Source organism: Myotis yumanensis, unplaced genomic scaffold (assembly GCF_028538775.1).
Source record: "Myotis yumanensis isolate MYYU_CA2020_CCGP unplaced genomic scaffold, mMyoYum1.0.hap1 SCAF_11, whole genome shotgun sequence".
Taxonomy (NCBI): domain Eukaryota; kingdom Metazoa; phylum Chordata; class Mammalia; order Chiroptera; family Vespertilionidae; genus Myotis; species Myotis yumanensis.
The window spans coordinates 65117150-65144993 of NW_027223762.1; the positions used below are offsets into that span (position 1 = coordinate 65117150).

General features: G+C 40.5%; 1 protein-coding gene across 7 annotated transcripts in view; it reads right to left on the reverse strand.

Annotated features, from left to right (window-relative positions):
• The window catches only part of IL1R1 (interleukin 1 receptor type 1), a 67901-nt gene that overhangs the window by 6991 nt on the left and 33066 nt on the right, over positions 1-27844 (reverse strand). For 4 of the 7 annotated variants that reach the window (XM_070429776.1, XM_070429778.1, XM_070429777.1 and 1 more), the window contains 7 exons: positions 25991-26057; positions 8318-8552; positions 8020-8209; positions 5984-6152; positions 4597-4662; positions 2479-2596; positions 1359-1510 (listed from right to left, as the gene is read on the reverse strand). In XM_070429776.1, the coding sequence (XP_070285877.1) occupies positions 1359-1510; positions 2479-2596; positions 4597-4662; positions 5984-6152; positions 8020-8209; positions 8318-8552; positions 25991-26057 (997 nt within the window). Of the gene's footprint in view, positions 1-1358; positions 1511-2439; positions 2597-4596; positions 4663-5983; positions 6153-8019; positions 8210-8317; positions 8553-25990; positions 26058-27844 lie in introns of those variants that run through there. The other 3 variants (XM_070429783.1, XM_070429779.1, XM_070429782.1) reach the window with 3 other exon arrangements.

Below are 27844 nucleotides of genomic sequence, written 5' to 3' on the forward strand. Positions count from 1 at the left end.
ATTGATGGGTTATGTTTACAATCTTCACAACTGTAGCTTCATACAAGATCATGGTATCTATAGTATAAATCTTATAAACTTGTCATTTTATTTAAGACCATCTTGACTGTTCTTGACTCTTTACATTTCCATATGACTTTTAGAATAAGCCTGCCCATAACACACACACACACACACACACACACACACCCATACTTGCACAAACAGTGCTGAGATTTTGAGTGGGATGGTTTTTAATCTATAAATTCACTTGGGGACAACTAACATCTTTATAATATTGAGTCTCTCAATCCATGAACATTGTATATCCCTCCATTATTGAGGTCTTCTCCAATTTACTCAATAATATTGTTGTTTTTTTAGTTTGTATTACAGAGGTCTTGAACAGCTTTTGCGAGCTTATTTCTATGTCTTTGATAATTCTTGATGCTACTGTAAATGATACTTTTAAATGTAATTCTATTGGTTTGTTGGTATTTATAGACATATATAGAAATACTACATATATATAGACTAGTTATCTTGCTAAATTCACTTATTAAGTCTAATAGTTTGTTCAGATTTTCTTCCATGTACACATTCATAAATACCCTATTTTAACTACAAATAATCTTAAAATATTTCACAAATACTCTCAATACTGTGTCTTAAGATTATACAACTCTTAAAAATCAATAACTTTTGACACTTTCTCTAGAAAGCGGATATTTAAACTTCCCCTGCAGTCCTAGCTGGTTTGGCTCAGTGGATAGAGTATTGGCCTATGGACTGAAGGGTCCATGTTTGATTCTGGTCAAGGGCACATGCCTGGGTTATGGGCTTGATCCCCAGTAGGGGGCGTGGAGGACACAGCCGATCAATGATTCTCTCTCATCACTGATGTTTCTATCTCTCTCTAACTCTCTGAAATCAATAAAAATATATATTTTTAAAAACAACATTTAAACTTCCCCTGCACATCCATCATTCACCTAAAAATATTCATTAGATACCTACTGCGGCCAGACTTAAGTTGCTACTAGTTTTGGAAATAGGATAGTTAGGAAGATAAATGGTCTGCAGCACCACAGGATTTACAGTCAAATAAAGAAAACTAAGTATGACAACTACCGTGGCGGGCGGGGACCTAGGGTGCTATGGAAGCACACACCACTTCTGTTCTGGCAGAGAACAGTACAGAAAGGCTCCCTGGCAGAAGAAACAGTTCAGCGGAGAAGTGAGAAAGGGAAGATGTTATCCAGGTTAACGGAATCCCAGAGCATTCTGGGCAGAGGGAATGGCCTTGCAAACCTCAAGGTCACAGAATCGTACCATGGTAAAATAAAAGCACATTTCCAATAAACAGTTTTATTGTTTACCTGGGTGTATTAATTGGATATATGCTGCATTTATTCCATATTTATTCCTGGCTACACAGGTAAATGGATATAGATAAAATTTACTTTTCACTTTTGTAATATTAAGCATTACGATGACTGTGTTCCTTTTTTCGGATGGAGGATTTTCCACTCTGTTCAAAAGAGAGAGAGAGAGAGAATAAGTTGTTTTAAGTAAACTGCATTAACAACAAGTAAGCCATGTGCATGGTCTTTCTCTTTATTTGTTGCATAAATGAAGGCAGAAACAACCACCAGCCTATGCACAGGTATAACCATCAGGCTGTTAGCAACATTGATTGAGATGTTATGGACCTACGTCCATTACCAGTAAAAGACACAGTAGGAAAGAAACTGAATAAAAATCACCAGCTTCCAAGAAGAAAAATATGAACATATGCATTTTGGTCTCCATGGGGCACAGAAAGGAATATATGGAACAAGAGTAGAGTAGGCAGATGGCACAGGGTTTGAAGGTGATGCTAAGGAGTCAGGAGTTTATCCCTAGAGAGGTTCCAGGAGCCCTGAGGACTTGAGCAGTGGAAGGCGTGATTCTTGGCCCATTTTATGTGTCCTTTTTAGATTACTTAAAAAGTGGAATAACATGAAGATTGCTTCACCGGAATGTTGCAACATATGTAACTAATTTAACAGAAAGCCTTCCAAGTTGTCCTGAATTTGCACCACGATGACATGCATTTTTATCTTAAATGTACAAGCTCTTGTAAATCCCGTTTAGCTTAACGAAACTCAATATGGGTGGCAAAGGGTTAAGAACCAATCAACCACCAAGTAACTTTTGCTATTCCAGTGGTCGTCAAACTGCGGCTCTCGAGCCACATGCGGCTCTTTGGCCCCTTGAGTGTGGCTCTTCCTAAGCCTTAGGAGTACCCTAATTAAGTTAATGACAGTGTACCTACCTATATAGTTTAAGTTTAAAAAATTTGGCTCTCAAAAGAAATTTCAATCGTTGTACTGTTGATATTTGGCTCTGTTGACTAATGAGTTTGCCGACCACTGGAAACCATCAAGACTGTACAAAGTATGATGTGTAATTTAATACCAAAACATCTCTGCTGTGGTTGGCGCTCAGCATGCTTACTGTATATAGTTTTCCGCCAGCACCGGGTCGTCATCATCAATCAGTGACCCGTTCCACTTCCAGTAGACAAAGTTAGCTTCCCGGCCAGTGACATTGCATACCAACAGCAGCTGGGATCCTGCGAAGCAATGCATTTTAAAGCCTAACATTAATTAATTTTCAAGTGATCCATTTATCTATATTAACAAATGGCTACTGAATAAGAATCTTCAATTATAGGAAAGCACAAAGAAAAAGAAAAATCACCCTTACATTTACCACCTAGAGATAACCACTATTAGTAACATTTTGTATCTCATTCCTTATCTTCTCTGTGTACATATGCAATTATTTAAATGGGTGTTATTATCTACTATTTGTAATTATTATTGGGTTGGGAGCGTTGGCTCATGAGATTAGCCTTCCAAAATAGGCTCCTTTGTGGCTGGCTCAGCATTCTACAATCAGACAGAATATGATGATCATTTTCCTAGTGCTAAACACAATCTGTTCCTAAGTTTTCATTATTATGATTACTATTCCATGAGCATTCTTGTACACCAATATTGTACATTTTCCAAAACAGCACACCGAATGAAAATCCAGAAGTAGAATCCAGTTAAAGGAGATACATTTTAAAAGCCAGCCCCTCTCGCCCACACAAGACTGCACTTCCCACTCGCCCGGCGTGAGTGCTATGCGTTCACCCCAGGCGCCCCCACTAGGCAGTGCTGACTCAGAGAGGAAACACATTCCATTCACATTTCGCCTGCATTTCTTGAATTAATGGCGAACTGACATGTTTTTATAAGCTTAGCGTTCCTTTGCTTTTAAGAACTGCTGGTTATACCTACTGCCCATTATTTCCTGGCATCATTGTGGTAACTCTATCACACACGACAACTCCAAAAACCCTCAGTGTTGCTTGCTTTCATTTCATTTTTATGGAAATCCTTTGGTAAAGATATTTTTATTTTTTGTTTGGTCAAATTTATAACTGTTTATCTGTTTTCACTATTTTTTTTCTAAAATCTCCCTCTACCACCAAATCAAGAAAATATCATGTATATTTTATTTGGGGCATGTCATACTTTAATTGTTTTATCTGTTTAAGGGGCCAAGGAAATCTTAGTTGTTGCAAGGGTTTGTGGGCCTCAAAGGGCCATAGTACATCGACAGACAGACAGAATCTGTGATGTAAGTCCTGAGAGAGGAGCAGGGCTGAAGGGAAATGTCTTTTTAGGCTCCCAAAGGGGCACAGTCATGAGAAAGGATTGGGAAATGCTGCTCTCGATTCTACAGGCCCATATATAATTATGAGTTACACATGTTTGATAGCTTATATCTAAGAATTTCTTTATATTACCATACATCATGAGTAACAAGTTAACAGAATCCACAGGTCACAACTCTACCTTCTAATCCTTGTCTTCTTGCAGTTACTATTACAGACGAGAATTTTGTACACTAACATGATTTTTGATCCTCTGGTACCAAACCTGCCTTTACACTTAGAGCAGCGGTTTCTCATGGAACGGTCAGTGATGGTGAAAATGTGCTCTATTTGTGTTAACCCTGAAGTCACTGGTCACATGTGGCTACTAAGCTCTTGACTGAGAAACTAATATTCAATTGAACTAAATTAATTTAATTTAAATTTACATATGCGTAACTACATGTGGCTTGCGGCTATTGTGCTGTATGGGGCTGGACTGGATGTTTATAAGATTTTATTCTTGGAATAAACTAGTAGAAGTTAACTAACTTGTGACAGTGTTTTTCTAGAACGACATCCTTTTGCCTGCAGTCTAGCTCTCCTGCCTAAAAGCACCAAAGGCACCCTGTGCGCAGGGAGTCACACTTCCCACCCTCGGCCTGCTGAGGCTGGCCTCTGGCTGGGGTTCTTGTGCGTAATCAGTCTCCGCAGGAGAGCAGGGACAGCCCAACCAGGTGTGGTTCGATGTGTGCCATAAGAGGCAAGAAATCCAAAGGAACATTTAATATGCAACCTGAGCCACTTTCTCTCTAATTATAGGCATGTCCAGTGAACAGCTTAGGCTCTGTCCAGTAAAGGTACAATTTATCTTCACCTCAAACTCAGAATAATTACTGCAGCTGTCCTGACTGGAGGCTACTCACCCGGGACCACTTCCATCGTCTCGTTCACCGGACTCACAATCTCAGGGATCTGGGGTCTGTTCTCCTCTGAAATAAACATCCACAGGCTCTCAGTCTCGCACAGATCAGGGTCTCAAATGATACCAACACTTGGCAAGTACACCAAACTATACATGGCGTCTGGCAGATATTCCCTCAAATGTCGGAAGCATTTATGGCAGGAGACAGAGGCAAGAAGTGAAAGAGGGAGCCAGCAATAAGGCCACAGCCAAATCATGACAACCCGCTCCAAAGCCTGCGCCCTCTGAGCCCAGCAGCTTGGGCTACACAAAACCACAGGCAACACAGGCCCCAGCTGCAGACAATGGCTCTCCTAGAGCCAATCAGGACGAGAAGGGGGCTGGTACTTCCCTGGTGGAGCATCACTCCCCAGAGGGCCTTCGATGCTGGACCTGCTTATACACAGGGCCTTTACTAATTTTACAAGAGTAGAATGTCAAGTAATTTGGCATAACTTATTAAAACAGGATAAAAATAGTAAGTAGCTCCAGAAATTAACCTGACTGTTATTTACAAAAAGATTGGCTTCAAGGGGTAACCTGTGGCCAACCCTGAGAAACTATGAACTTAAATGCCAGCTCCATAAGGCAGGATCCTGTCTCTTTGGTTTGCTAACAGTTCCTGGCACGTAGTAGATGCTCAATAAATAGTTTTGAATCTTCCTTTAGAAGAATATTTAAAAATGACCTCACCCCTGATTAAGTACATTATGTCTACACAAGGGATCAGAAAAGGAGAGGAAGAATATGTCTGCTGGTCTGGTTGCTACAAGTCAGGAAGAACAAACCAGAGCTACACAACGACCAGAGGGAGGCTGCTCAAAGCTCAAGATGGTTGTGACTGTTGAAAACGATGATTCACTGATACTAGTAGGAATTAATTCTGATTCAACAAAATAATAAACTTTGAAAAAAGAAAGTATGATGGCAGTAAGAAAGCTCCGCTGTAAGTCAGGCGGTCTGGGTCCCTGCCCTGGGACACGCCCTCCTGTGCCTGTCCCAGCATGATTAGCAGTAGAGACCCCTTTAACTTCCAAACCCCCGCGAGTAACCGTTATCATATACGATTTATGGAGCTCTCAGAAAGAACTATCATCAGCCATCCCAAAGAATGAGCCTCCTCGGTCAGATGGAAACCCGGCTCATAAAGTCTGTTTAATTAGCACTTCGTCTGAAGCAGGAGGGAAGCCTTACACAGTATTTAGCAACAAAAGTTAAAACCAGGTGACTTTTGGCAAGTCATCCAGCTTCTCATGGCTTTAGCTCCTCCGTGGACATGCAGATGATAGTAGAATCCTGATCCCTGGGCCTTCCCAGGTGGGAAGTCTTAAGACAGAGCTGTGACTCACCAAGAGTTAAAAGCTCGATCACCCGGCTGATGCGATACTGCTTTCCCAGGAGCGTGTAGGATGCGCGGCAAGTGTATTTCCCTTTATGCGCTTCAGTCACATTCATGATGATGAGTTTATTTGATTCTCCAATGAAGTTTGCATCGTCAAGAAGTAGAGGTTTGCAGTCCTAGATAGAGCAACAGGAAGGAAGTAATGAAAACCAATTGATAACTTTCTCCAGTCTGCCAGGAGGAAACATTCCACTTTTCCATATCAGCAAATGTTTTATACGTATGAAATATGTATATTATATTTTATATATATTTTTACACATATACATACAAATATGTACTCATACACACACACACACACACACACACACACATATATACATATATATGAAAAGAAAGATTCCTTGCATAACAAATTTTAATGTGATTTTTGTGGCAATTATACTCCTAGGATATTAAATGCTTACACCTATGAGCCTTGCACTTTGAAAACAAATTTATTTGGAAATAAAGAAAAACACAGTGGAGGAAAGAATGCTCACACTAGATAGCTTGTCTGTGATGCTGCACTTCCTTTCTTCACAGATATTATTGACTTTGTGTTTCTTACCCTGCACAGCATGATTCCCCAAGGAAGCCCTAACAAGCTCGGCAGATCAAAGGTAGCAAACTGATAGTTTCCATGGAGTGCTAGCCAATCTCTTCTAAGACAGTTACAGAAACTCCTGCCCTGGGCGCTGTGGCTCAGTTGTTTGGCGCATCCTCCCGTACACCGGAAGGTGGCGGTTCAATCCTCGGTCAGGGCTAAACCCCAGGTTGTGGGTTGAATTCCCGATTGGGGTGTGTACAGGAGTCAACCTATTAATGTTTCTCTCTCTCAAATCAATAAAAACATATCCTCCAGTGAGGATTAAATAATAGAAACTATTAAGTTATTTAAGGACCACTTGATATTTTAATAAAACACAAAAGAATAAATTTTGTGCCCTGGCCTGTGTCACTCAATGGTTAGAGCACGGGCCCATGTACCAAAGAGCTGCAGGTTTGACTCCCAGTCAAGGACATGTACCTGGGTTGCAAATTCGATCCTTGGCCCCAGCTGGGGTGTGTGCGGAAGGCAACAATGGATGTGTCTTTCTCACATTGATGTTTCTCTCTCTCACCCTCCCACCTTCCACTCTCTATAAAAATCTATAGAAAAAATATCCTTGGGTGCTCAGCTGGCATGGCTCAGTGGCTGAGTGTCGACCTATAAACCAGGAGGTCACCATTCGACTGCTGGTCAGGGCACATGCCCGGGTTGCAGGCTTGATCCCCAGTGTGGGGCATGCAGGAGGCAGCCAATCAATGTTTCTCTCTCATCATTAATGTTTCTATCTCTCTCTTCCTCTCCCTTCCTCACTGAAATCAATAAAAAAAATATTTTTTAAATGTATCCTTGGGTGAGGATTAACAAATAAACAAAAAAAGAATACTTTTTAAAAAATAAATAGTTATCTCTTAAAAACCCTAAATTTATACTGCCTTATCTTTAAACTTCTTTTAATCTTACTATACTCTTCTTCAACTATATCTTCTTAAGAAAAATAACAGAAAGTAAGCTTTTAGTAAGGCTGCAAATTAAATATATGTAGTCTTACAACTTTTTTCAAATATCCTATTAAGTTCCACTACTCAAAAGTAAATGATATGCCAAATGAAAATGTACTTTGCATATTCAACATACTGTCTATGAAAGAAAACTATTTTATTTGCTGGAAAAGTAAAATACTATATTTAATATAACATTACGTGAGACATAGAAGCATGAACAAACTGTTGAACCTCAGAGAGAAGGCAGGGAGGGTGGGTGGAAAGAGATCAACCAATGAACTTGTATGTATGTATGCATGGGGTGGTGAGGGCCTGGGGCGGGGAGGGGGGGCGGGCGGGGACAGGAGTGGCTGGAAGAAGTTAATGGGGGGAAGGAGGGCCTATGTAATACTTTCAACAATAAAGATTTAAATACTACTACTACTACTAATATATATATTAAGACATTACCTTATCCCACTCTATTTTGGGTAACTCATTGTTTTCATCCTTAAAATAATCCAAATAAGGACACACAAGTTGTCCATTTCCTGCAATAATTAGTTTCTGTGGGTATATAACTTGTGCACTGTAACACAAGTCAGGTTCATGTTGTACAAACTTTGCAGTTACTTCAATCTTGAGGCAGTAAGTTGAATTTCTAAAATAAATCAAAATAAGTGAATCAATCATTATTAAAGGGCATTTCTGTCTTAACTATTGTAGGTACACAGAACACAGGTCTATATCAAAGTAACTTCTTCCTTACCTCACTGTGCAATAGTAAAGCCCTGAATCCTCGACCTTAGCGGGAACAAACCAAAGCTTATCTTTGTACTGATGAATCCTGGAGCCTCTTTCCATAGATATAGCTGTGTTGCTGTCATTTTTATACCAATTTATAGAGCCTTTGTTTTCATTTGGGTCAAGAGGACAGGAACGAACAGCAATTTCATAAGCAGAAGAAACTAAAATTATTGGTCCTGTACGTTCCTCACATTTACCTTTAAAAGGGAGAAAGGGAAGCAAATTCTAGATGAAATCTGTCAATGTCTCTTAATATAATATCTACATATAAATGTATCAATTACTCAATACATTAATGCATATTAAATATTTACCAGCCTTATGATTAACACCGTTATCTTGGAAGTCTGAAATATTTATATCCAAATTCAGTTGTATTACTTACTACCTGAGTGCCCTTGAGCAAGTTATGTAACCTCTCATCCCCTCTTGAGTCATCTAAAAATGGGTGAAAATGTAGCAGGTGAGAGAGATGCTTCAGTACAAGATGGAGTACAAGGGAGTGGATTTACCCTCCTACCTGAACAACTGAAAAATGGGCAATGTTTATGAAACAATAATGTTCAAGACATTGAACATAAAAATAGAAATATCAGAAAGGTGGGAGTCAAAGGAGGGAAGCCCTAGAATCTTCTCAATTGCTGCCTAGAGAGACCAGGACCGTGGCGTTGCAAGGAGGAAAGTTAGGCAAAGTCTCAAGTTCTCTGAGTGAGGAAATGGAGCTGGGAATCCAAGTAAACCAAATGTGTGCAGGGCAGAGCACCAACAGGTCAGCCCTGCACACGGAGAGCGAGTGGGAGAGGAAGTGAGCAAGCACTTTGCTGACGTACAGAGAGTCTCCCTCAAGTTTTCAGCTGAGTATTGATTAGTTTAAGTTATATAAGAAAAACCACCCAAGGTCAGAGTGAGAATTGCCAAAAGGATTAAAGTAAATAATACCTAACCCACACACAATTCTGGAAATAGTTGCTGTTTACAGCTGGAATGGAAAACCTCAATAATCATGGGGCATCAGGTAAAATATCCAGAAGGGTTTTGACTCTGTACATGGGGAAAATCAGGCCTCGAATAAAACTTTTTCTGATCATAACTAATAAAGTTTAAAAGCAAGATCTGAAATGATCACCCATTTTCAATAATAAACCTATAATAGAGCAAACTCAAGAACATTTTTCATAATACAAAAATATCCAGCAACCAGAATGGTGGAAATAACAATGTCTATCATCTATTAAAAAATTACTAAGCATGCAGAGAAGCAGGATAATATAACCAATAATGCAGAGAAAATAATCACTACTGACCCAGAAATGACAGAGGTGATAGAATAAATAGAAAATTAAAATAATTATTACTATTGTGTTTTGCTTGTTCGAGATACTAGATCAAACCTGTTGAGAAGAGATGTGAGAGTTGTTTTTAAAAAACTTAAATCAAATTTCTAGAAATAAAAACTACAATGTTGACTTAAAAAAACTCGCTGGATGTGATTAATGGCAGATTTGACATTGCAGAAGAAAAGCTTAGTGACTTTTAAGACACGGCATTAGAAACTATTCAAAATTAAACATAGAGAGAAAGAGAAAAGAACAACATTAACAGGGCAGTGTTTAGCTGCTGGACAACCTCAGTACATGACATAGGAATCCCTGAGGCAGAGGAAAGGTGCGTGAAACAGAAGAGTATTTGAAGTCACACAGGTTGAAATCTTTCAAGATTTGATGAAAATGAGGAGCTCACAGACTCTAATATCACAATGAAACCCAGGCAAAAGCAGCATGAAGAAAACTCCACCAAACAAAGAAAAAGTAATGCAGCCTTCTTGCCAGAAAAAATACAAGCCAGAAGAAAGTGGCATAAAGATAAATACTGAAAGATAAAAAGTCAACCTAGAAGTTATACTCAGTGGAAATATTTTTCAAAAATAAAGACAAAATAAAACTTTTTTGTGTATTTATAAAAGCTGTAAAAATTCATCCCCAGACCTACACTATCAGGAAAGTATAAGAAGTCCTTTGGAGATAAAGAAAATAACATTGGATAAAAATGAATCTACACAAAGGAGTAAACACACTAGAAATGTTTACTATATGGGTAATTATAAAATAACTACTGACACGGTGCATAAAATCACGAAGCCCTGCCTACCCACGCCCCACTTTGACACCCTAACCTCTCCACCCAGAGCTCAAGCGGGCCTGGCCCCGCCCCCAACCCCTCTGGCCTTGTCTGGCTGCTTCAAGGCCCGCCCTCAGTCCTGTGAGTCACCTCGGGCTGGTCTTGCCTCCTCCGGGTGCCTCCCTGCTTCCGCCCCGTCTCTGAGCAACTGCCGCACCACACAGGTGCACGCAGCCTCCTGCTGATGGGTTGTTACATGTGAGGGCGTCCTGACCATTAGCATATTAGCTCTTTATTATATAGGATTTTTCTTACTCTTTAGATCTCCTTTAAAATAACTGCATGTTTAAAGCAAAACCAATAGTGTATAGTAAGATTTATAATATATTAGTAGCCCTGCACATGAATCTGTGCGCCAGTAGCTTGCCAGTAGCTCGCTGCCGCCCTCCAGTAGCTCTCCGCCCACTGCCCCGCTCTCCTGTAGCTCCCCCTGACCCCCTTCCCCCGCACCCCCCCTCATAGCTTGCTGCCCTGCCCCCTCCTGTAGCTCTCCACCACCCGCTTGTAGCTCACTGCCCACCCTCTTGCTGATCCGTGACCCTGTTCTACGTGGTCGGTCATTACACTTCACGGAATAACAACTATTTGCATATTGCATCTTTATTATATAGGATAAAGCTGTAAAAGGCCTGGGAACAATGGGGCTAAGTTCTAGAATGGAAGTATACTGCCTTACGTTTCTTATACTCTGTGTGAAATGGCATAGTATTACTTAAAGGTAAACAGTAATAATTAAAGATGGATACCAGAAGGCTGAGAGCACTTATTTTTTTATTATTAATTTCAGGGAGAGGAAGAGGGGAGATGGGGAGGGGGGAGAGAGAGAGAGAGAGAGAAAGAGAGACATAGATGTGAAACATCAAGCAGTTGCCTCCTGCACCCTGACCAAGGATCGAACCCATAACCTGGGAATGTGCTCTGACCGGGAATGAACCCGCCACCTTCTGGTGCACGGGCTAATGCTCCAACCAACTGAGCCACACTGGCCAGGGCTCCAATAGCACCTACTTAAAACAAAAACAGTTACTTAGTATAAGCCAACACAGGAGATAAAATGAATCATGAAAATTCTCAATCAATCCAAAAGCCAGCAAAAAAAGAAAAAATAAAAGAATTGATGGGACAAATAGAAACTAAAATATGATCCTGAAATTAAATCCAAATGTATTAATAATGATATTTTAAAATATTAATGGCCTAAACATCCCAATTGAAAGGCAGAGGTGGTCAGATTAGATAAGGTGAGAAGAATCCAACTGTATGCTGCCTAGCACAGATGTACACACATACATGCATACACACATGCCATCATGCTTACACACACTTTAAATAGAAAGATACAAATACATTTCAAGTAAAAAAAAAATGGTGGGGGCCCACACCAGGTTAACACTAATCAAAAGAAAGTTTACATGGTTGTTACATTGATAACAACCAAATTAGATTTTACAGTAAAGATTATTAACAGGGATAAAAAAGGTCATTTCATTATGATAAAGAAGTCATTCATCAAGAAGTACATAGTAATCCTAAATGTTTACTAAGCTACTAACAATGCTTCAAAATACTTGAAGCAAAAATATTAGACTGCGTCCTAGCTGGTTTGGCTCAGTGGATAGAGTGTCAGCCTGTGAACTGAAGGGCCCCTGGTTCAATTCCGGTCAAGGGCACATGCCCAGGTTGTGGGCGTGATCCCCAGTATGGGATGTGTAGGAGACAGCCAATCAATGATTCTCTCTCATCATGGATGTTTCTATGTCTCTCTCCTTCTCCTTCCTCTCTGAAATCAATAAAATATATTTTTTTTAAATGTTAGACTACAAGGAGAAATAGAAAAACCCACAATTATAGTCAGAGATTCCAATACCCTACTCAAACAATAATTGATAGAACAAGTAGAACAATTAGATAAATCAGTAATGATATAAAAGATTTGAACAAAAATTTTGGTGTAACTGATATTTATAAAAAATCCTACTCAACAATAGCAGAATACACATTTTTAACACAACAACTTTACCAACATATACAATATTCTTGTTCATCACCCAATAATTGATGTATTTAAAGGGATTCAAATTAGACAAAGTATATTTTCTGGTGATAATAGGATTCAATTAGAAACCAATAACCAAAAGCTATCTAGGAATTCCCAATATGTTTGACAAGACATTTTAAATGAATATGAAATACACTGTTAGCTGGGAAGCCATACTGTCCTAATTATAAAGTATCAGCAGATTTGAACATAACTTCCAGAGTGTGCAGAATGCAATCATAAAAAATATTATTTGTAAAATAATAAAATAAAACTAAAACACACTTCTAAATAACCATGAGTCAAAGAAGAAATAAAAAGAGAGCGTAGAAGGTATTTTGACTGAATGATAAGGGAAATACATGTCAAAATTGATGATATTCAGTGAAAGCAGTGGGGAGAGGAAAACTGACAGCACTAAATGCCTATAGAAGGAAAAAGATCTCAGACTGATGACTTCAGTTTCCACTCAATAAATTAGAAAAAAATGCACCCAATGTAAGCAGAAGATTAAAGAAATAACATGAATCCAACAGACAATCAGTGAGCCCTGGCTGTGTCGCTTCGGGGTTAGAGGGTTGACCTGTGCACCAAAAGGTCACAGATTCGATTCCCCGTCAAGGGCATGTGCCTGGGCTGCAGGTTGATCCCTGGCCCTGGTAGGGGTATGTGCAGGAGGCAACCAATGGATGTGTCTCTCTCACATTGATGTTTCTCTCTCTCTCTCTCTCTCTCTCTCTCTCTCTCTCTCTCTCTCCCTCTCCTCCCCTCCCTGCCTCCCTCCTCTCTGTCTCTCTCTCCCTCTGTATCCCCCCTCCAATCCCTTCCTCCCGTCTACTCTCTCTAAAAATCAATGGAAAAAATATCCTCAGGGGAGGATTAACAACAACAAAATCAATGAAATGGAAAATGAAAAAATAACAGAGAAAAATCAGATACTAAAAGCTTGTTCTTTCAAAAAATATGATTGATAAAAATCTCCATCCAGAATGACCAGGAAAAAAGAAAGGGGTTATCTCTCAAAGGAGTAATAAGGAAATATTAAGAACAAATGTATGCTAATAAATTCAATAACTTATGTGAAACAAGAAAATTCCTTAAAAGGCACAGACTATAAAAGCTCCCTCAAAAAGAAATAAATAACCTCAATAGCCCTATAGATACTAAAGAAAATGAATTTGCAGCTAAAACCTTCCAACAAAGAAAATTTGGGGCCTAGATAGCGTCACTGGAATATTTATAGAAGAAATTTTAGGCAAACTCTTGCAGAAACATGTCCCTATTCACTCTATGAGGTCAACATTACTCTAATACTAAAACCTGACAAAGACATTACAAAAAAAAAAGAGAAAACATAAGCCAATCATCATAAACATAGACAAAAAATTTCTTTAAAACAGTTTATCAAACTAAATCTTACAATATATTAAAAAAGAATAATATATTGTGATGTATATAACATCCTAGAAATGCAAAGTTGGATTCACATTCAAAAAAATCAATCAATGAAATTCCATATATCAACAGAGTTTAAAAGAAAATCTATATAATCATCTCAATAGACCCAGAAAAAAAAAAAAACATGACAAAATCCTACATGAGCAAACTAGGAATAGAGGTGAACTCTCAGCTATGAAAAACCTACAGCTTTTATACACAGAAAGATTAGGAGTGAGGTCAGGATGTCCACTCTAATCACTTCTATTCAATAGTTTAGCAGTGGTTCTCAACCTTCCTAATGCCGCGACCCTTTAATACAGTTCCTCATGTTGTGGTGACACCCAATTTCATTGTTACAAATTAAACATAATTAAAGCATAGTGATTAATCGCAAAAACAATATGTAATGATATATGTGTTTTCCGATGGTCTTAGGCGACCCCTGTGAAAGGGTCGTTCGACCCCCAAAAGGGTCGTGACCCACAGGTTGAGAACCGCTGGTTTACTGGAAGATCTAATTAGTACATTAAGTCAAGAAAAAAATAGATGGCACCCAGATTGAAGGGTAAAGTAAAATAGCATTATTTGCAGACAACATGATCATCTATGTGGAATATACTATAGAAATCTACAAATGATCTAAAGCAGTGGTTCTCAACCTTCTGGCCCTTTAAATACAGTTCCTCATGTTGTGACCCAACCATTAAATTATTTTCGTTGCTACTTCATAACTGTAATGTTGCTACTGTTATGAATCGTAATGTAAATATCTGATATGCAGGATGGTCTTAGGCGACCCCTGTGAAAGGGTCGTTCGACCACCAAAGGGGTCTCGACCCACATGTTGAGAACCGCTGAGAGGATTAGTAAATTATAATGTAATATGAGTATGCAAGATTGAATGGGTTTTCAAATACTAGCTAAGAACAATTAAAAACTGAATTTTTAAAAATACCTTTTCTAATGACAGTAAAATATATGAATAGAATATTAAGGATAAATCTGATAAAAGATGCATCAAAGCTATCCAATGAAAAATATAAAACAGTGCTTAAATAAACTAAACAAGATCTAAATAAATTATCATGGATCGGAACACTCAATATCATTAAGATGTTAGTTGTCCCCAAATTGGGTTATATTCAACTCAATCCCCATTAATACCTGAGCAGGACTTTTTGTACTAATTAACAAGCTGATTCTAAAATTTATATATAATTAGTCAAAATAATTTTGATTTTAAAAAGAACAAAGTTGCCCTAACCAGTTTGGCTCAGTGGATAGAGCGTCGGCCTGCAGACTGAAAGGTCCCAGGTTCGATTCCGGTAAAGGGCATGTACCATGGTTGTGGGCACATCCCCAGTGCGGGGTGTGCAGGAGGCAGCTGATCAATGTTTCTGACTCTCTGTCCCTCTCTCTTCCTCTCTGAAAAAATCAATAAAATATATTTAAAAAGAACAAAGTTGATTTACACTGCCTTAATTCAACATTTATTATAAAACCATATGAATTAAGACAGTGTAGTATTGACATAAAAATGAATAGGTCACTGAACAGAAACCTCAGAAATAAATTACACAAACATTCAACTGATTTTTTACAAAGGCACAAAGGAAATTGAGTGGAGAAAATATAGCCTTTTCAATAAATTGGATATCCTTATTAAAAAAACAAAACACACAAAATCTGATCTTTTGAGGCAGGATTTCCGGAATGGCAAGAATGTGGGTCTCCATAAATTCACTCCTCCATAAAAGTAACAAAAAGCCTGGAAAATTTTCAAAATCAAAGGGATGCAATAATGAGAACATTTATTTTAAAATAAAACAAAACAAACAAACAAAAAAACAGGGGCAGCTGAATCTCAGAACAGCGGGATTTGTAGCTTTGTAATTTAAACTACTCTCATCCACCTCTCTTTCCAGCTCCACTATAAACTCGAAAACCAGCAGCCTTACAAACACAATAGCTATGAAAGCCAGCAGCTTGCAAGAGTGAGGCAGGTTTGGAGCCCCTCAAAAAGTACCATTCCTGCGCATTGCCACCATTTGACCCGATTGGCAGCTCTGTGGAAAAGTCACACTCACAGAGTGGTGTTGTTATTGCCCTGACTCAGAGCTCCACAAGAAGTGCTATCCCAAGAGTGTTTGTTTAAAAAATCAATCAGTGGCAAATGTTTGATTCTGCAGCTGCTTGCAGCCATGATACCCGTTGACACAAACAAGAGTCTGGCCAAAAGGAAAAAGAAAACCTGGGGAACTAAATGACCATAAAGAGATTCTAAAAGCTCTAATATATTCCTGGGTAATCCAGAAAAGTGCCTATGTGTGCAAGGCTGTGTACATGCCCAGGGAAGACCAGAGAAGGCACCTTAAAGTCATGCACAGCAGGAAGTGAAGACTAAGAGTTGTGAGCAGCCTAAGTGTTGAAGGCATACCTCAACACACACACGGCCCCTCCGCAAAGGGTAGAAGGCTTGTTGGGTCAAGTAGTCTAAGGAAATTTCTGAGCAATCATTAGATGACCAAGCAGAGACTTACGTAGCCATACACTACAGGAAAACACAGATCACAGGAAACTTCAGAAAGCAATGAATATATATTCATTATCTTGATTGTGATGATTTCAAGAGTGGACATGTATGTCAACACACCAAATTGTATACTTTAAACATGTGTGGTTTATTATATGTCAGTTATTAACACAAGCTGCTAAAAGAAACACAGCATTGAAATAAAAGGGGCTAGGCCCGTGGCATAGAACCTGTGCAGACTGAGGACTCTAAGTATTTAGATAATGGGAATAACAGTAGCAAAAGCAATAGTAATCTATCTATATAAAACCCTAATACGCAGCCCTAACCGGTTTGGCTCAGTGGATAGAGCATAGGCCTGCAGACTGAAGGGTCCTGGGTTCGATTCTGGTCAAGGGCATGTGCCTGGGTTGCGGGCACATCCCCAGTAGGGAGTGTGCAGGAGGCAGCTGATCGATGTTTCTCTCTCATCGATGTTTCTAACTCTCTATCCCTCTCCCTTCCTCTCTGTAAAAAAATCAATAAATATATATTTTTTTAAAAAACCCCAATATGCAAATCGACCAAATGGTGAACAACCAGCCGAATGACTGGTTGCTATGATGCGCACTGCCCCTCACCCACTGCCCCTGACTGGCGGCGGGGGGGGGGGGGGGCGGGGCCAGCAAGTGAGCGGCACCAGGGCCGCCAAGGTGGATGGGAGCAGAGGCCCCGATCACACCACTGGTGGCCCCACAGATCAGCCCTTATATCTGACCAGGCCTAGGGATCCTACCCATGCATGAATTTCCTGCACCGGGCTTCTAGTAATAATAATAAAATGAACAAAATAAAGTAATGTCTCAGCTAGATATACACTTCTATTTATCTGGAGTTTGACCCACCCATCCACCAAAATTGTTCTTATCAATGTCACCTATGACTTTTAAGTTTCTAAATCAAATAAACAACTTCAAACATCATCTTAGTTAGCATATCTTCAGATGACATATATTATTAACCAAATGACCTCATCCCTTATCATCTCCCTCATTTCTCACTTGGTTCCTGCCAGAAGCCGTTCCATCCTTGCTGCTTGACACAGAAACATCTGCACAGCATGTGTTCCAAGGGACCTGGCGTATATGGCATACTGTTCTTAATATGTTTGCTCCCCTTCTTAGCGCTGTTTCTTAAAAAGCAATGAATGTGTTTTCTCCCAGCAGTTTTCCTGACAGTCATGGTATAGCATGAAAAATTCAATGACCAAATTAAAAGTAATTGATTCCATGTTCAAGACTAAATCCTTTGATGTTAAGAAATGTTTTTAAGTGTTGATAATTTTTAAATTGGATACATGTTTGACAGTTTTTCCGAATGTAATATTTCAAGAATATAATCGAAGAACATTTTGTGCATCTCAAAAGGCCCCGAGATTGTACAAAAGGATTTATTTCTTCTCCCAAAAAAGAAATAAACTAAATTAGACCAATACAATATACTTGATTGCATAAGGAAATTCTGCCAAATAAAAGAAAAAATTGATTTATTAATAGCAATGTTTTTATTTAAAATAATATGCCTTTAATGTCATTAAAACTTATTATTAAGTGTATGCACAGACCCACAATTTTTCTAGTCTCTTAAATCTAGAAAACCCTGCCTTCCTTAAACTAAGGACAATTAAAGGTTAATGATTTATATTTTCCCTCCCTAAACAAAAGTTAAATAGCTTATGCCAAAATACTTAAAGGGACTGATAGCAGTAATCCAATTAGTGTTATTTACCATTAACAAGGACAAGTAAAGTTAAATAATGAGCTTTATTTCAAATTAATTAAATTGGCTAATCGAAATGAATAAATATCCAAGAAAACTTAATTGTACTATACAGGAAACTGTTCCTGAAATATTAAAAATTTTTATTGATGGTTCATCTTATAGTGATAATTATTTAGCATTTAATAAAACCAAAGCAGTCATATCTCTATACAAAAAATTAAATCTAGAGTCATCAAGACTGCATTAAAGAAATGATTTCAAAAGGCTCTTCATATTATTTTTAATACAATATAGGGGAATAATAGAATATTTCCTGTAAGAATATTACATTAAGCCTGAAGTATTTTTAAATTGTTACTTTATAATTGATTTTCATTTATAACGCCCACAGCAGGACACCTGTACAAGTGCACTGGTGTCACAGTGGGCCAAAAGGAAAATGGTCTAGTTAAAATAAAAGGATCTCAAATCTAATTTATAGGGAATTCCCTCTTAACATTTGGTCGAGGATATGTTTATATATTTCCAGAAAATTTCTTAAAGATCGTGTGGATTCCCGCAAAAAATATTAACTTCAACAGGGTCCGAGAAAGAAACTGGCCAACTTAAAGAGGAGTCTGCACCTGGAGCCACGCCTTACAGCTGCAGACAATCAACTGCCCAGCCCACAGATAGCAATGATCCCAAGCAGCCCACGGAAGATAAGAAGTGGGAAGAGGAAGAAGTGGACAGCAAGGAGCCCAGAAGTGACCAGGAGCCCAGGAACACCTGAGAACATCCTTCTTGCCATGCTAGCAGCAATCAGCTGTGCGGTAATGCTACCAGGGGCAAATGGGGATGTATTCTGGACTTATGTTCCTGACCCACCGTGGGTAAGACCCCTTACGTGGGCTGATACTCCACCTAACATAGTTACTAATGATACCAAAAATCTTGGTCATCCAGGAGGATGACAGGTGAGGCAAGGAAGCCTATGGGCAAGGTATAATTACACAGCTGTTGCCACCCAGCTTCCCTTTTGTATGACTCTAAATCAAGCCACTGCTCCCTTGTGTGTAAAATTAAAGAGAGGTTTTTAGCCAGGCTGAACCCCAAAGAACGGGGAAGAAAAGGCTCAAATACATCTATTATCTCTACTTGCTCCAGGGAAAGGTGCAGAAAATGTAAGTGTGCTAAGGCACATCCCCACCCCCTGCCAACTAAGCCATTCTGTAAAAGGTCTTATGAATGGGATCCCACTGAGGAAGAATTTAATTGGCAAGACTGTTATAGTAATTATCCTACCACCAGCAAACTTAATAACAATTTTTTCTTTATAGACTGGAGCCCTTATGGGTCTCTGTATAGTAACAATCGCACCCTAAAGTAGAAAGGAAATGCATCCTATCTATATGCTGAAGAAAATCACTCCATCTCATGGCATGGAGGAGAATTTGTTGGGCCTCAATTACAACATGACAATTGGCCTCTACAAAGTACACAGTGGAAATTAGCTGCTGCACTTGCACCTATAAAATGGTATAGTTTCAATTATAGCTCAAATAGTTCCATTTTTGCTTTATGAGGAACTCTCAATAAGACAGTGTTTGCTACTGCCTGTGTGTGTGATCCATTTGTGCTCCTATCAGGCCCCATTCAGATGCATCTTAATGTGACAAGCCCTCTGTATGAGGTGCCATGCACAGTTTGCACATTATCCATTGCATTAATTCTACATTTCAAAAGAATTCCCTCATGATTTTAAAACAACTAGCTTTTGCTTGGGTTCCCACTAACTTAACTGAGCCTTGGGAATCTCATCAAACCTACCAACTGTTGCATGATCTAGTAAAAAATCTTAAAAAGACAAAAAAGATTTCTTGGAATGTTAATTGCTGGGGTCCAACCCCAGCGGGTCCAGCGGTCCCCAAAGGTGTGGACAGAGTCGGCGAAGAAGGAATGACACGAAGACAGCCTTCAGTTGATCAGCAGCCTAGTCAGGACCTCTAGCCAGGATCTCCAGCCAAAGTTCTGGTCGGAGTTCTGGTTAGGAGCTGGTTAGGAGCTGATGAGGAGCTGATGAGGATCTGATGAGGATCTGATGTTTATTGTCTTGTTACATCCGTATTTTTACCAGCCGATTTTAATCCTGTCAATTTCTATTACAAAGGTTAGGGCATTTCTTATCTCCATTCCAGGGAGTAAAGATTATGTAGCTTAACTACCCGCCTGGCACTTAAGGGGTTGTATCCCCTCCCTAACCTCAGGGAAAAATCCCCACCTGGGGAAACAACCTTTCTCAGAGAGGTGACCTTGGTTAAAACACATGACGCTAAGGAGAGCAAACATATTAAGAACAATATGCTATATATGCCAGGTCCCTTGAAACATATGCTGTGCAGATGTTTCTTTCCTGCAGCGACTGTGTCAAGCAGCAAGGATGGACCGGCTTCCGGCAGTTAATTGCAGGAATCTTTGCCCTCGTAACGTTACTCACTTCTGTGGGCATTGCTGCTTCATCCATGGTACAAACTGTTCAGACCTCTCATTTCGTACAACAAGTCAAGGAAAATGTAACTAAGACCTTGTCTATACAAAAAAGAATTGACAACCAGTTTGAAATTGAATTGTCAGCATTAAAGTCTACAGTCCTGTGAATGGGTGATAAAATCCATGGCCTAGAGCCAAGAATATCTTTACAGTGTCATTATAATTTTTCCCAGATTTGTGTTACCCCGGTTCCCTATAATAGTACCCTGCACCCTTGGGAATCAATAAAAAATCATCTTCTTAGTGCTTGGGGTCTAGGTAACACAATCCTTGATATTTTAGAATTAAACAGCATATTGTACAGTTGTCCAAGGCAAACTTACAAACTAATTCTTTGAAAGCCTGGCAACAATTTAAAGAGGACTTAAAAGAATTTAATCCCTTCTATTGGATATCCTTGCATTTACCTCTCAGCATAACCACTATTGTTTGCCTCATATTCTTGTTCTCATATGTTTACTTCTAGTCTGCAGATGTGGAATGAAGAGTCTTAAATGGATTAAAACCCTTCAAGCAGCTCTCACTTATCAAGATTTATTAAGGAAAAGTAACAGGGAAGGGTGCCTAGCACATAATTAATTATTGCCTTTACGGTACTAGGACCTCCCTTAGAGCTAAAAACAGACAATGGGTCCATGTACACTAATTCTGTTTTCAGTATTTTTGTCAGCAATATCAAATTTATCATAAAACTAGCATCACTTATTATTCTCAAGCTATTTTGAAGTAAGCCAATCATGTTATTAAGATGCAATTATTAAAATAGAAAGGAGGAGAATCGGATGAATTCATCCAGCAAAGAATTAATAACACCTTCACCTTTGCTGGAAAATCTGTGGGCCCACCTATATGTTTTGACATCACTAATAATAATCACATTCCAGGCTGTTTAGGAACCTCGCAAAAAACCCGTTACTGACTCCCCCACAGGAAAACCTAATCGATGAAATATGTGGGCTCTCACCCTTCAGTATCCTGGGTGCAGGACCCCACCTCTTATGGAGCAGGGCTTTACCCCGAGTAAAAAATCCAAGGCTTTGTAGAACATCTTCACAATCAAAGGACACTGAGGAGGGCCCATGGCCATTCATGGATGAAAACACAGGATTCCCTCCTTGGTGGCATTGTAGATATCCAAAGCCTATTCCTTTTCCTTTATATCAAAGCAAACAACAGATTTTTGACTGGCCTGTACCTAACCCCACTAAGAACTATAGAGACTATCTTAAAGCTTCCGCTAACTTTCACTGGCAGGAAGCTTTTCTCCCCCCAGGAGACCCTGTCACTCGTCGGTATTCTAATGGATGGGTCCCAGCAGTCTTAACTTCAATAGTTAATAATCATTCTTACACTCACCATCACTTGTGGAGAGCAATTGCCGCCACAGCGCCTATAACTCTTGATAGACCCCAGCCCCCGCCTTATGGCAAAGAAACTTATCATATTAGAGCTTGTCTGCCATCCCCAGATGTCTTTCTACTAAAAGATTCTCACAGTAACCTAGGTGTGACAACAAATGAAACTACTTTCACTGTTTCCTGTCACAAACGTATTTTAACCACATGTATTGATTCTAGCTTATCTATTCAATTTTTATTGTAAAGCGACCTCCTTATTTAATGTTACCTGTACAATTGCATACGCCATGGTATGATGATTCTGGGTTACAAGCTATTAGAATAATTACCAACACTTTAACACGCTCAAAAATATTTGTAGCAGAATTAATCTTAGGCATAACTGCACTCATTACAATTACAGGATCACTTGCTACTGCAACCACAGCCTTAGTACAGGAAGTCCATACAGCTCAGCATGTAGATCAATTAGCAAAGAATATTTCTCTCGCTCTAGCTATCCAAGAAATAATAGACAAAAAATTAGAAGCCAAGGTTAATGCTCTTGAAGAAGCCCTTATACAAATTGGAAATGAAATTATTACACTTAAAGTTTGTCTATCATTAAGATGTCATCTAGATTACAAATGAATCTGCGTCACTCCTTTAGAAGTTAATCAGCCAGCAATAACTTGGGACAAAATTCAACATCATATATTAGGAATTTGGAATAACAGTAATTTAAGCCTAGATCTACAAAAGTTATATCAGCAGATTCATGATGTAAGCCAATCGGGCTCAATACTTGATCCTTCCCAGGTTGCATCTTCCTTTTTTAGTGGTTTACAAGGATACATCTCTAAACAAAACATTATCCCTGTTATGCCCAGATTTCAGGATCCCCAAGAAACCACATCAGGGAGCCAGCCATGTCCAATGCAAAAGCATAAGAGTCTTTATTCGAGCTAGCTCGGCTCCCCCACCTTGCCGACGCAGCGACAGGAAGCAGAGAGAGAGATAACTCTGTGTGGAGACCGGTTATATAGGGGGAGTTGGAGGAAGGGGAGGAGAAAGGACTGTGCTCTGCCGATTGGCCAGGCACAAGTCTGTGTCTTGTTCCTGGGTGTGGCTAGCAGAGGCTTAGACTTCCGGGAAGAAGCTCCTTGCCAAGCACGTGGCCAAGATAAGATGGAGCACTTACCCTGGGGCAAGGTGGAGGGCCTAGCCCTCGCCCTTTCAATCCCCATGCTTTTAAGTGCAGGCCTATTTTCATAACTTTAATAATTATTTGTCTTTTCCCAATCTTCTTCCGAGTCTTAACACAATCCGAAAGGTGGCTGCTGATTTACACATGCTACATTTAAAAAATAAGAATGGGGGAGATGCCGGAAGCTGTTCCATCCTTGCTGCTTGACACAGTCGCTGCAGGGAAAAAACATCTACACAGCATTTGTTCCAAGGGACCTAGCGTATATGGCATACTGTTCTTAATATGTTTGCTCCCCTTCTTAGCACTATGTGTTCTAACCAGGGCCACTTCCCCAAGAAAGGTTGTTTCTCCAGGTGGGAATGTTTCCCTGTAGTTAGGGATTAATGGGACTAGGGAAGGGAATAAATCAATAAAACCCCCTAGTGTTACAGAAATACTGTGTACTACTTATGAGGAACTTAGACTGTTAGCAATAAATTTAGGACTTGCTAGGCCCACATCCCCAGGGGTCTACACACCAGAGAAAGTACCAAAGCCTATACCCTTAAAAACCCGACAACACAGGGCAGTCCCAAGGAAGACCACCAGCAAGGCTAAAAGGACATAACCTTTATTTAGGCCACAGAATGGGAAAATCTCCTTCAGTTATGTCCTTATAGCTTAACAGTAGAGCAGTAGAATAGTGACCTTGGAATAGAAATAGCAAACTAGCCCTTATAATGGAACACAGAGACTAACCTTTAGAATAGAATGTAGAAACATAGACAATAGATAAGATTAAAATCAACAGACCTAGATAGAGATAAGATTTTTGGCAAAGGTCAGATAAGAAACTATAAATATAAAATAAGGAACTGTAGAAGGTCAAAGGAGGACCCAAAACATACCATGATATAGAGGCATGCTTATAGGATCAAGTAGTATAAATATAGTTTTAACAGGACAATAAAAAAGAACCTAACTATGCTGATCATCTGAACGCTGTCTCTGTGTCCTTCAGTCTTTGCCGACGCTGTCCACACCTTTGGGAACCCCTGAACCGCTGGGGCTGGACCCTGGCAGGTTCCAACCACAATGGTATTAAGTTCCTGGAACATGCCATTTCCTTAGGGCCTTCGCACATCTGCCTGGAATGTTTCCCCATCCCCAACTTACAAGTCAACTTCTCAGTAAGTGTTCTCTGGCCACACTATCATAAAATTTAACTTTCTGCCACCTGCACATTCCTAAAACTTTATTTTTTAAATATATTTTTATTGATTTAAAAGAGGAAGGGAGAGGGAGAGAGAGATAGAAACTGAAAGGGCGAGGGCTAGGCACTCCACCTTGCCCCAGGGTAAAGGCTAGGCCTTCCACCTCGCCCCAGGGTAAGGGCTACGCCCTCCACCTTGCCCCAGGGTAAGGGCTACGCCCTCCACCTTGCCCCAGGGTAAGGGCTATGCCCTCCACCTTGCCCCAGGGTAAGTGCTCCATCTTACCTTGGCCACGTGCTTGGCAAGGAGCTTCTTCCCGGAAGTCTAAGCCTCTGCTAGCCACACCCAGGAACAAGACACCGACTTGTGCCTGGCCAATCGGCAGAGCACAGTCCTTTCTCCTCCCCTTCCTCCAACTCCCCCTATATAACCGGTCTCCACACAGAGTTATCTCTCTCTGCTTCCTGCTGCTGTGTCGGCAAGGTGGGGGAGCCGAGCTAGCTCAAATAAAGACTCTTATGCTTTTGCATTGGACATGGCTGGCTCCCTGATGTGGTTTCTTGGGGATCCTGAAATCTGGGCATAACAGAAACATCAATGATGAGAGAGAATGACTGACCAGCTCCCTCCTGCACGCCCCACACTGGGAATCGAGCCTGCAACCCGGTCATGTGCCCTGACTGGGAATTGAACCATGACCTTCTGGTTCACAGGTCGATGCTTAACCACTGAGCCAGACAGCCAGGCCCAAACTGTATATCTTCCTTTTCTGCTGTTTTTCTCTCTACACTTACCACAAATGACATAACAAATGTTTACTTTGCTAAACCCACTGGAATGTAAACCATCTGCACTCAGATTCTCTGTCTTGATCATTCACTTCTGTATCCTCAGCACCTAGCGCCTAGCACTGGGTAGGGGCTAATGCATTTGTAGTAAAGGGAGGAAGAGGGACAGAGTGAAAATGAATAAACAGAGAAAAGAAAGAACTGTCTCTTGATGGTTTTCAGCTGAGGGTCCATCAAGACTACATTTAATGCCTCTTCCTAATGAAAGCCAGGATTTCCTGTGTTATACTCTTTGATCAGCAGTACAGTGGGAAGAGGCCTGGACTAGACACAGTTTAGTCTTAGGCATAACTGAATTAGTCTTAGGCATAACTCTAGACTTGCTCTTAAACTAGAAACATGGCCTTGGGCTCTTAACCTCACTGGGTCTGTTTCCAAATATGTAAACAAGAGAATGAGAAGATGCTGAAAAGAATACTCATCACTACAGTTCTGTGACCAACAGGCTCTGTGTATTGGGATTCAACAGAAAAGATAAGAAAAATGATTCTGTTAGGTAAGGTACTTCATGTATTCTAAATAATAGATTCTCTTAGCAGATAATAACAAGTGGAAATGCTTAACTTACCAGCTTCCAGAGAAGAAATCAGTAGAGCTATGAAACAAACAAGCCTGAGTAACACTTTCATGTTCTCCTAGAGAAACAGGAATGAAAGAAAAACAAAAATTAGAAATGTTACTATTCCAGAGACTTTCAAGATGGCAGTAGAGCAGGTGAATCTTGAACTCACCTCCTCCCTAAACCAAACTGGAAATACAAATAAATTGGGGAACAATCACCCTGAATAACCAACTGAGAACTAGCTGAAGAGGAGTCTTATGCTACTAATCAAGGATTTGCAGCAGAAGGTGCATTGAGACTGGTAGGAAGGGTGGAGATGCAAGAGGGACTGGCCCCACTCCCACGGACGCAGCTGAGGTGCTGGAGAGATCACTTAGCTCCAGGGGCTTTCTCTTGGGCAGTGTGGGGCCTAACCCCAGGCCAGGCTCCCGAGCCCAGAGGCTCCCCAGCCCAGGGCACCAGAGCTGGAAAGAGGTGCCCACATAGCATCCAGCTGTGAAAGCAGCGGGGTTTCTGTCCACCGAGGAGAGGCGAGTCTGCTGGAGACACCGGCTTCCTCTTCAAGAGCAAACTTTAAGGAGAGAGGATGGTGCTGGCTGGAGTCGCCTAAGGACAGTCTGGGGTCTGTGGCTCTAGGGAAAGATGTGGGGGGACAGCTGCCAGGACACCTGTACCCAGTCATTCTCGGATACCGCAGCAGCCACCTTTCTGGGGCAGGGCAATCCTCTCCGAGAGCATCAGCCTGGGGGAAAGCAATTACCCACCCCGGGAGTCCCTCGCACCCCACCCTGCAAGGAGCCACAGCCTAGGGCAGGGAGTAGAAGTCCGGGCCGACTTTGGGTGTCAGTGACTGGGTTTGAGGTGAGGCCATATGCCCACTTTTCCTGTGAACCAGACTGGTACTTCCCCATCACAGGAGGCCCCACAGACACACCCCGCAGCTCTTGGCAGACCCGACCTTTGGGCTCCGGAGGCCCGTCCTGAGTATTAGAGCATCCGCCCTGCTGAGCTCAAGGCAAAAATCAGGGACAGACTCAGTCACCTGGTTCTGGGATGGGGTCATACCCACCACCTTCCCTGAAGTGTGAATGGCACCTCCCCTCACGAAGATCCACTAGCCCCACCGCCAGAGGCTTTTTCAGTGAATGAACCTAACAGGCAGCCAGCAGACAAGGAAGGCAGAGGCGGATTGCGGGGTGCCTTGGCACATGTGCCGATCTGCCCCAGGGCCCAGTACTAGTAACAGCCGGCCTTGGAGCACAGCTTGGTCCTTCCTGTGTGCAGCCAAGCCCAGCAGAGGCAGCCATAACTATGGACCAGGCACCAGCAGCGTCTGACACTGGCCTGCACCATAGTCCTTCCCAAAATGACCAAAAGCAACACACGAAGCATCCAGCTCAGGCAGCACTGGAGCCGGATCCAACTCCACAAACAGCAGATCGAGCAGGCACTAAACCTGATGAGGTGAATGCCACTTTTTTCTTTTCTGATTTTTTTCTTTTTCCTTTCTATTTCTTTATTTTATTTTTCTTATTGTTTTTTTCTTTTCTTATAATTTTTCCTTATCCTTTTTATTCTTTCTTCTTTTCATATTCTTTTTATTCCTTTTTATATTATTATTATTATTATTGGTCAGCATCTGTACAGCAACTCACATACCATAGTTGGGGGTTGAGCATCATAATTAGACAGCCTAATTCCATGCATGAACAGGCCAACAGCAATCAAGACACAACTGCAACAGGAGAGCCCATATAACCCACATAACATTCCTAGTACATCCAGCTCAGAGAACAAGGAGACTGCACCACTGTGTCCCACAGGACGCCTACTACATACGGCCAACCTATGAAGACTGAG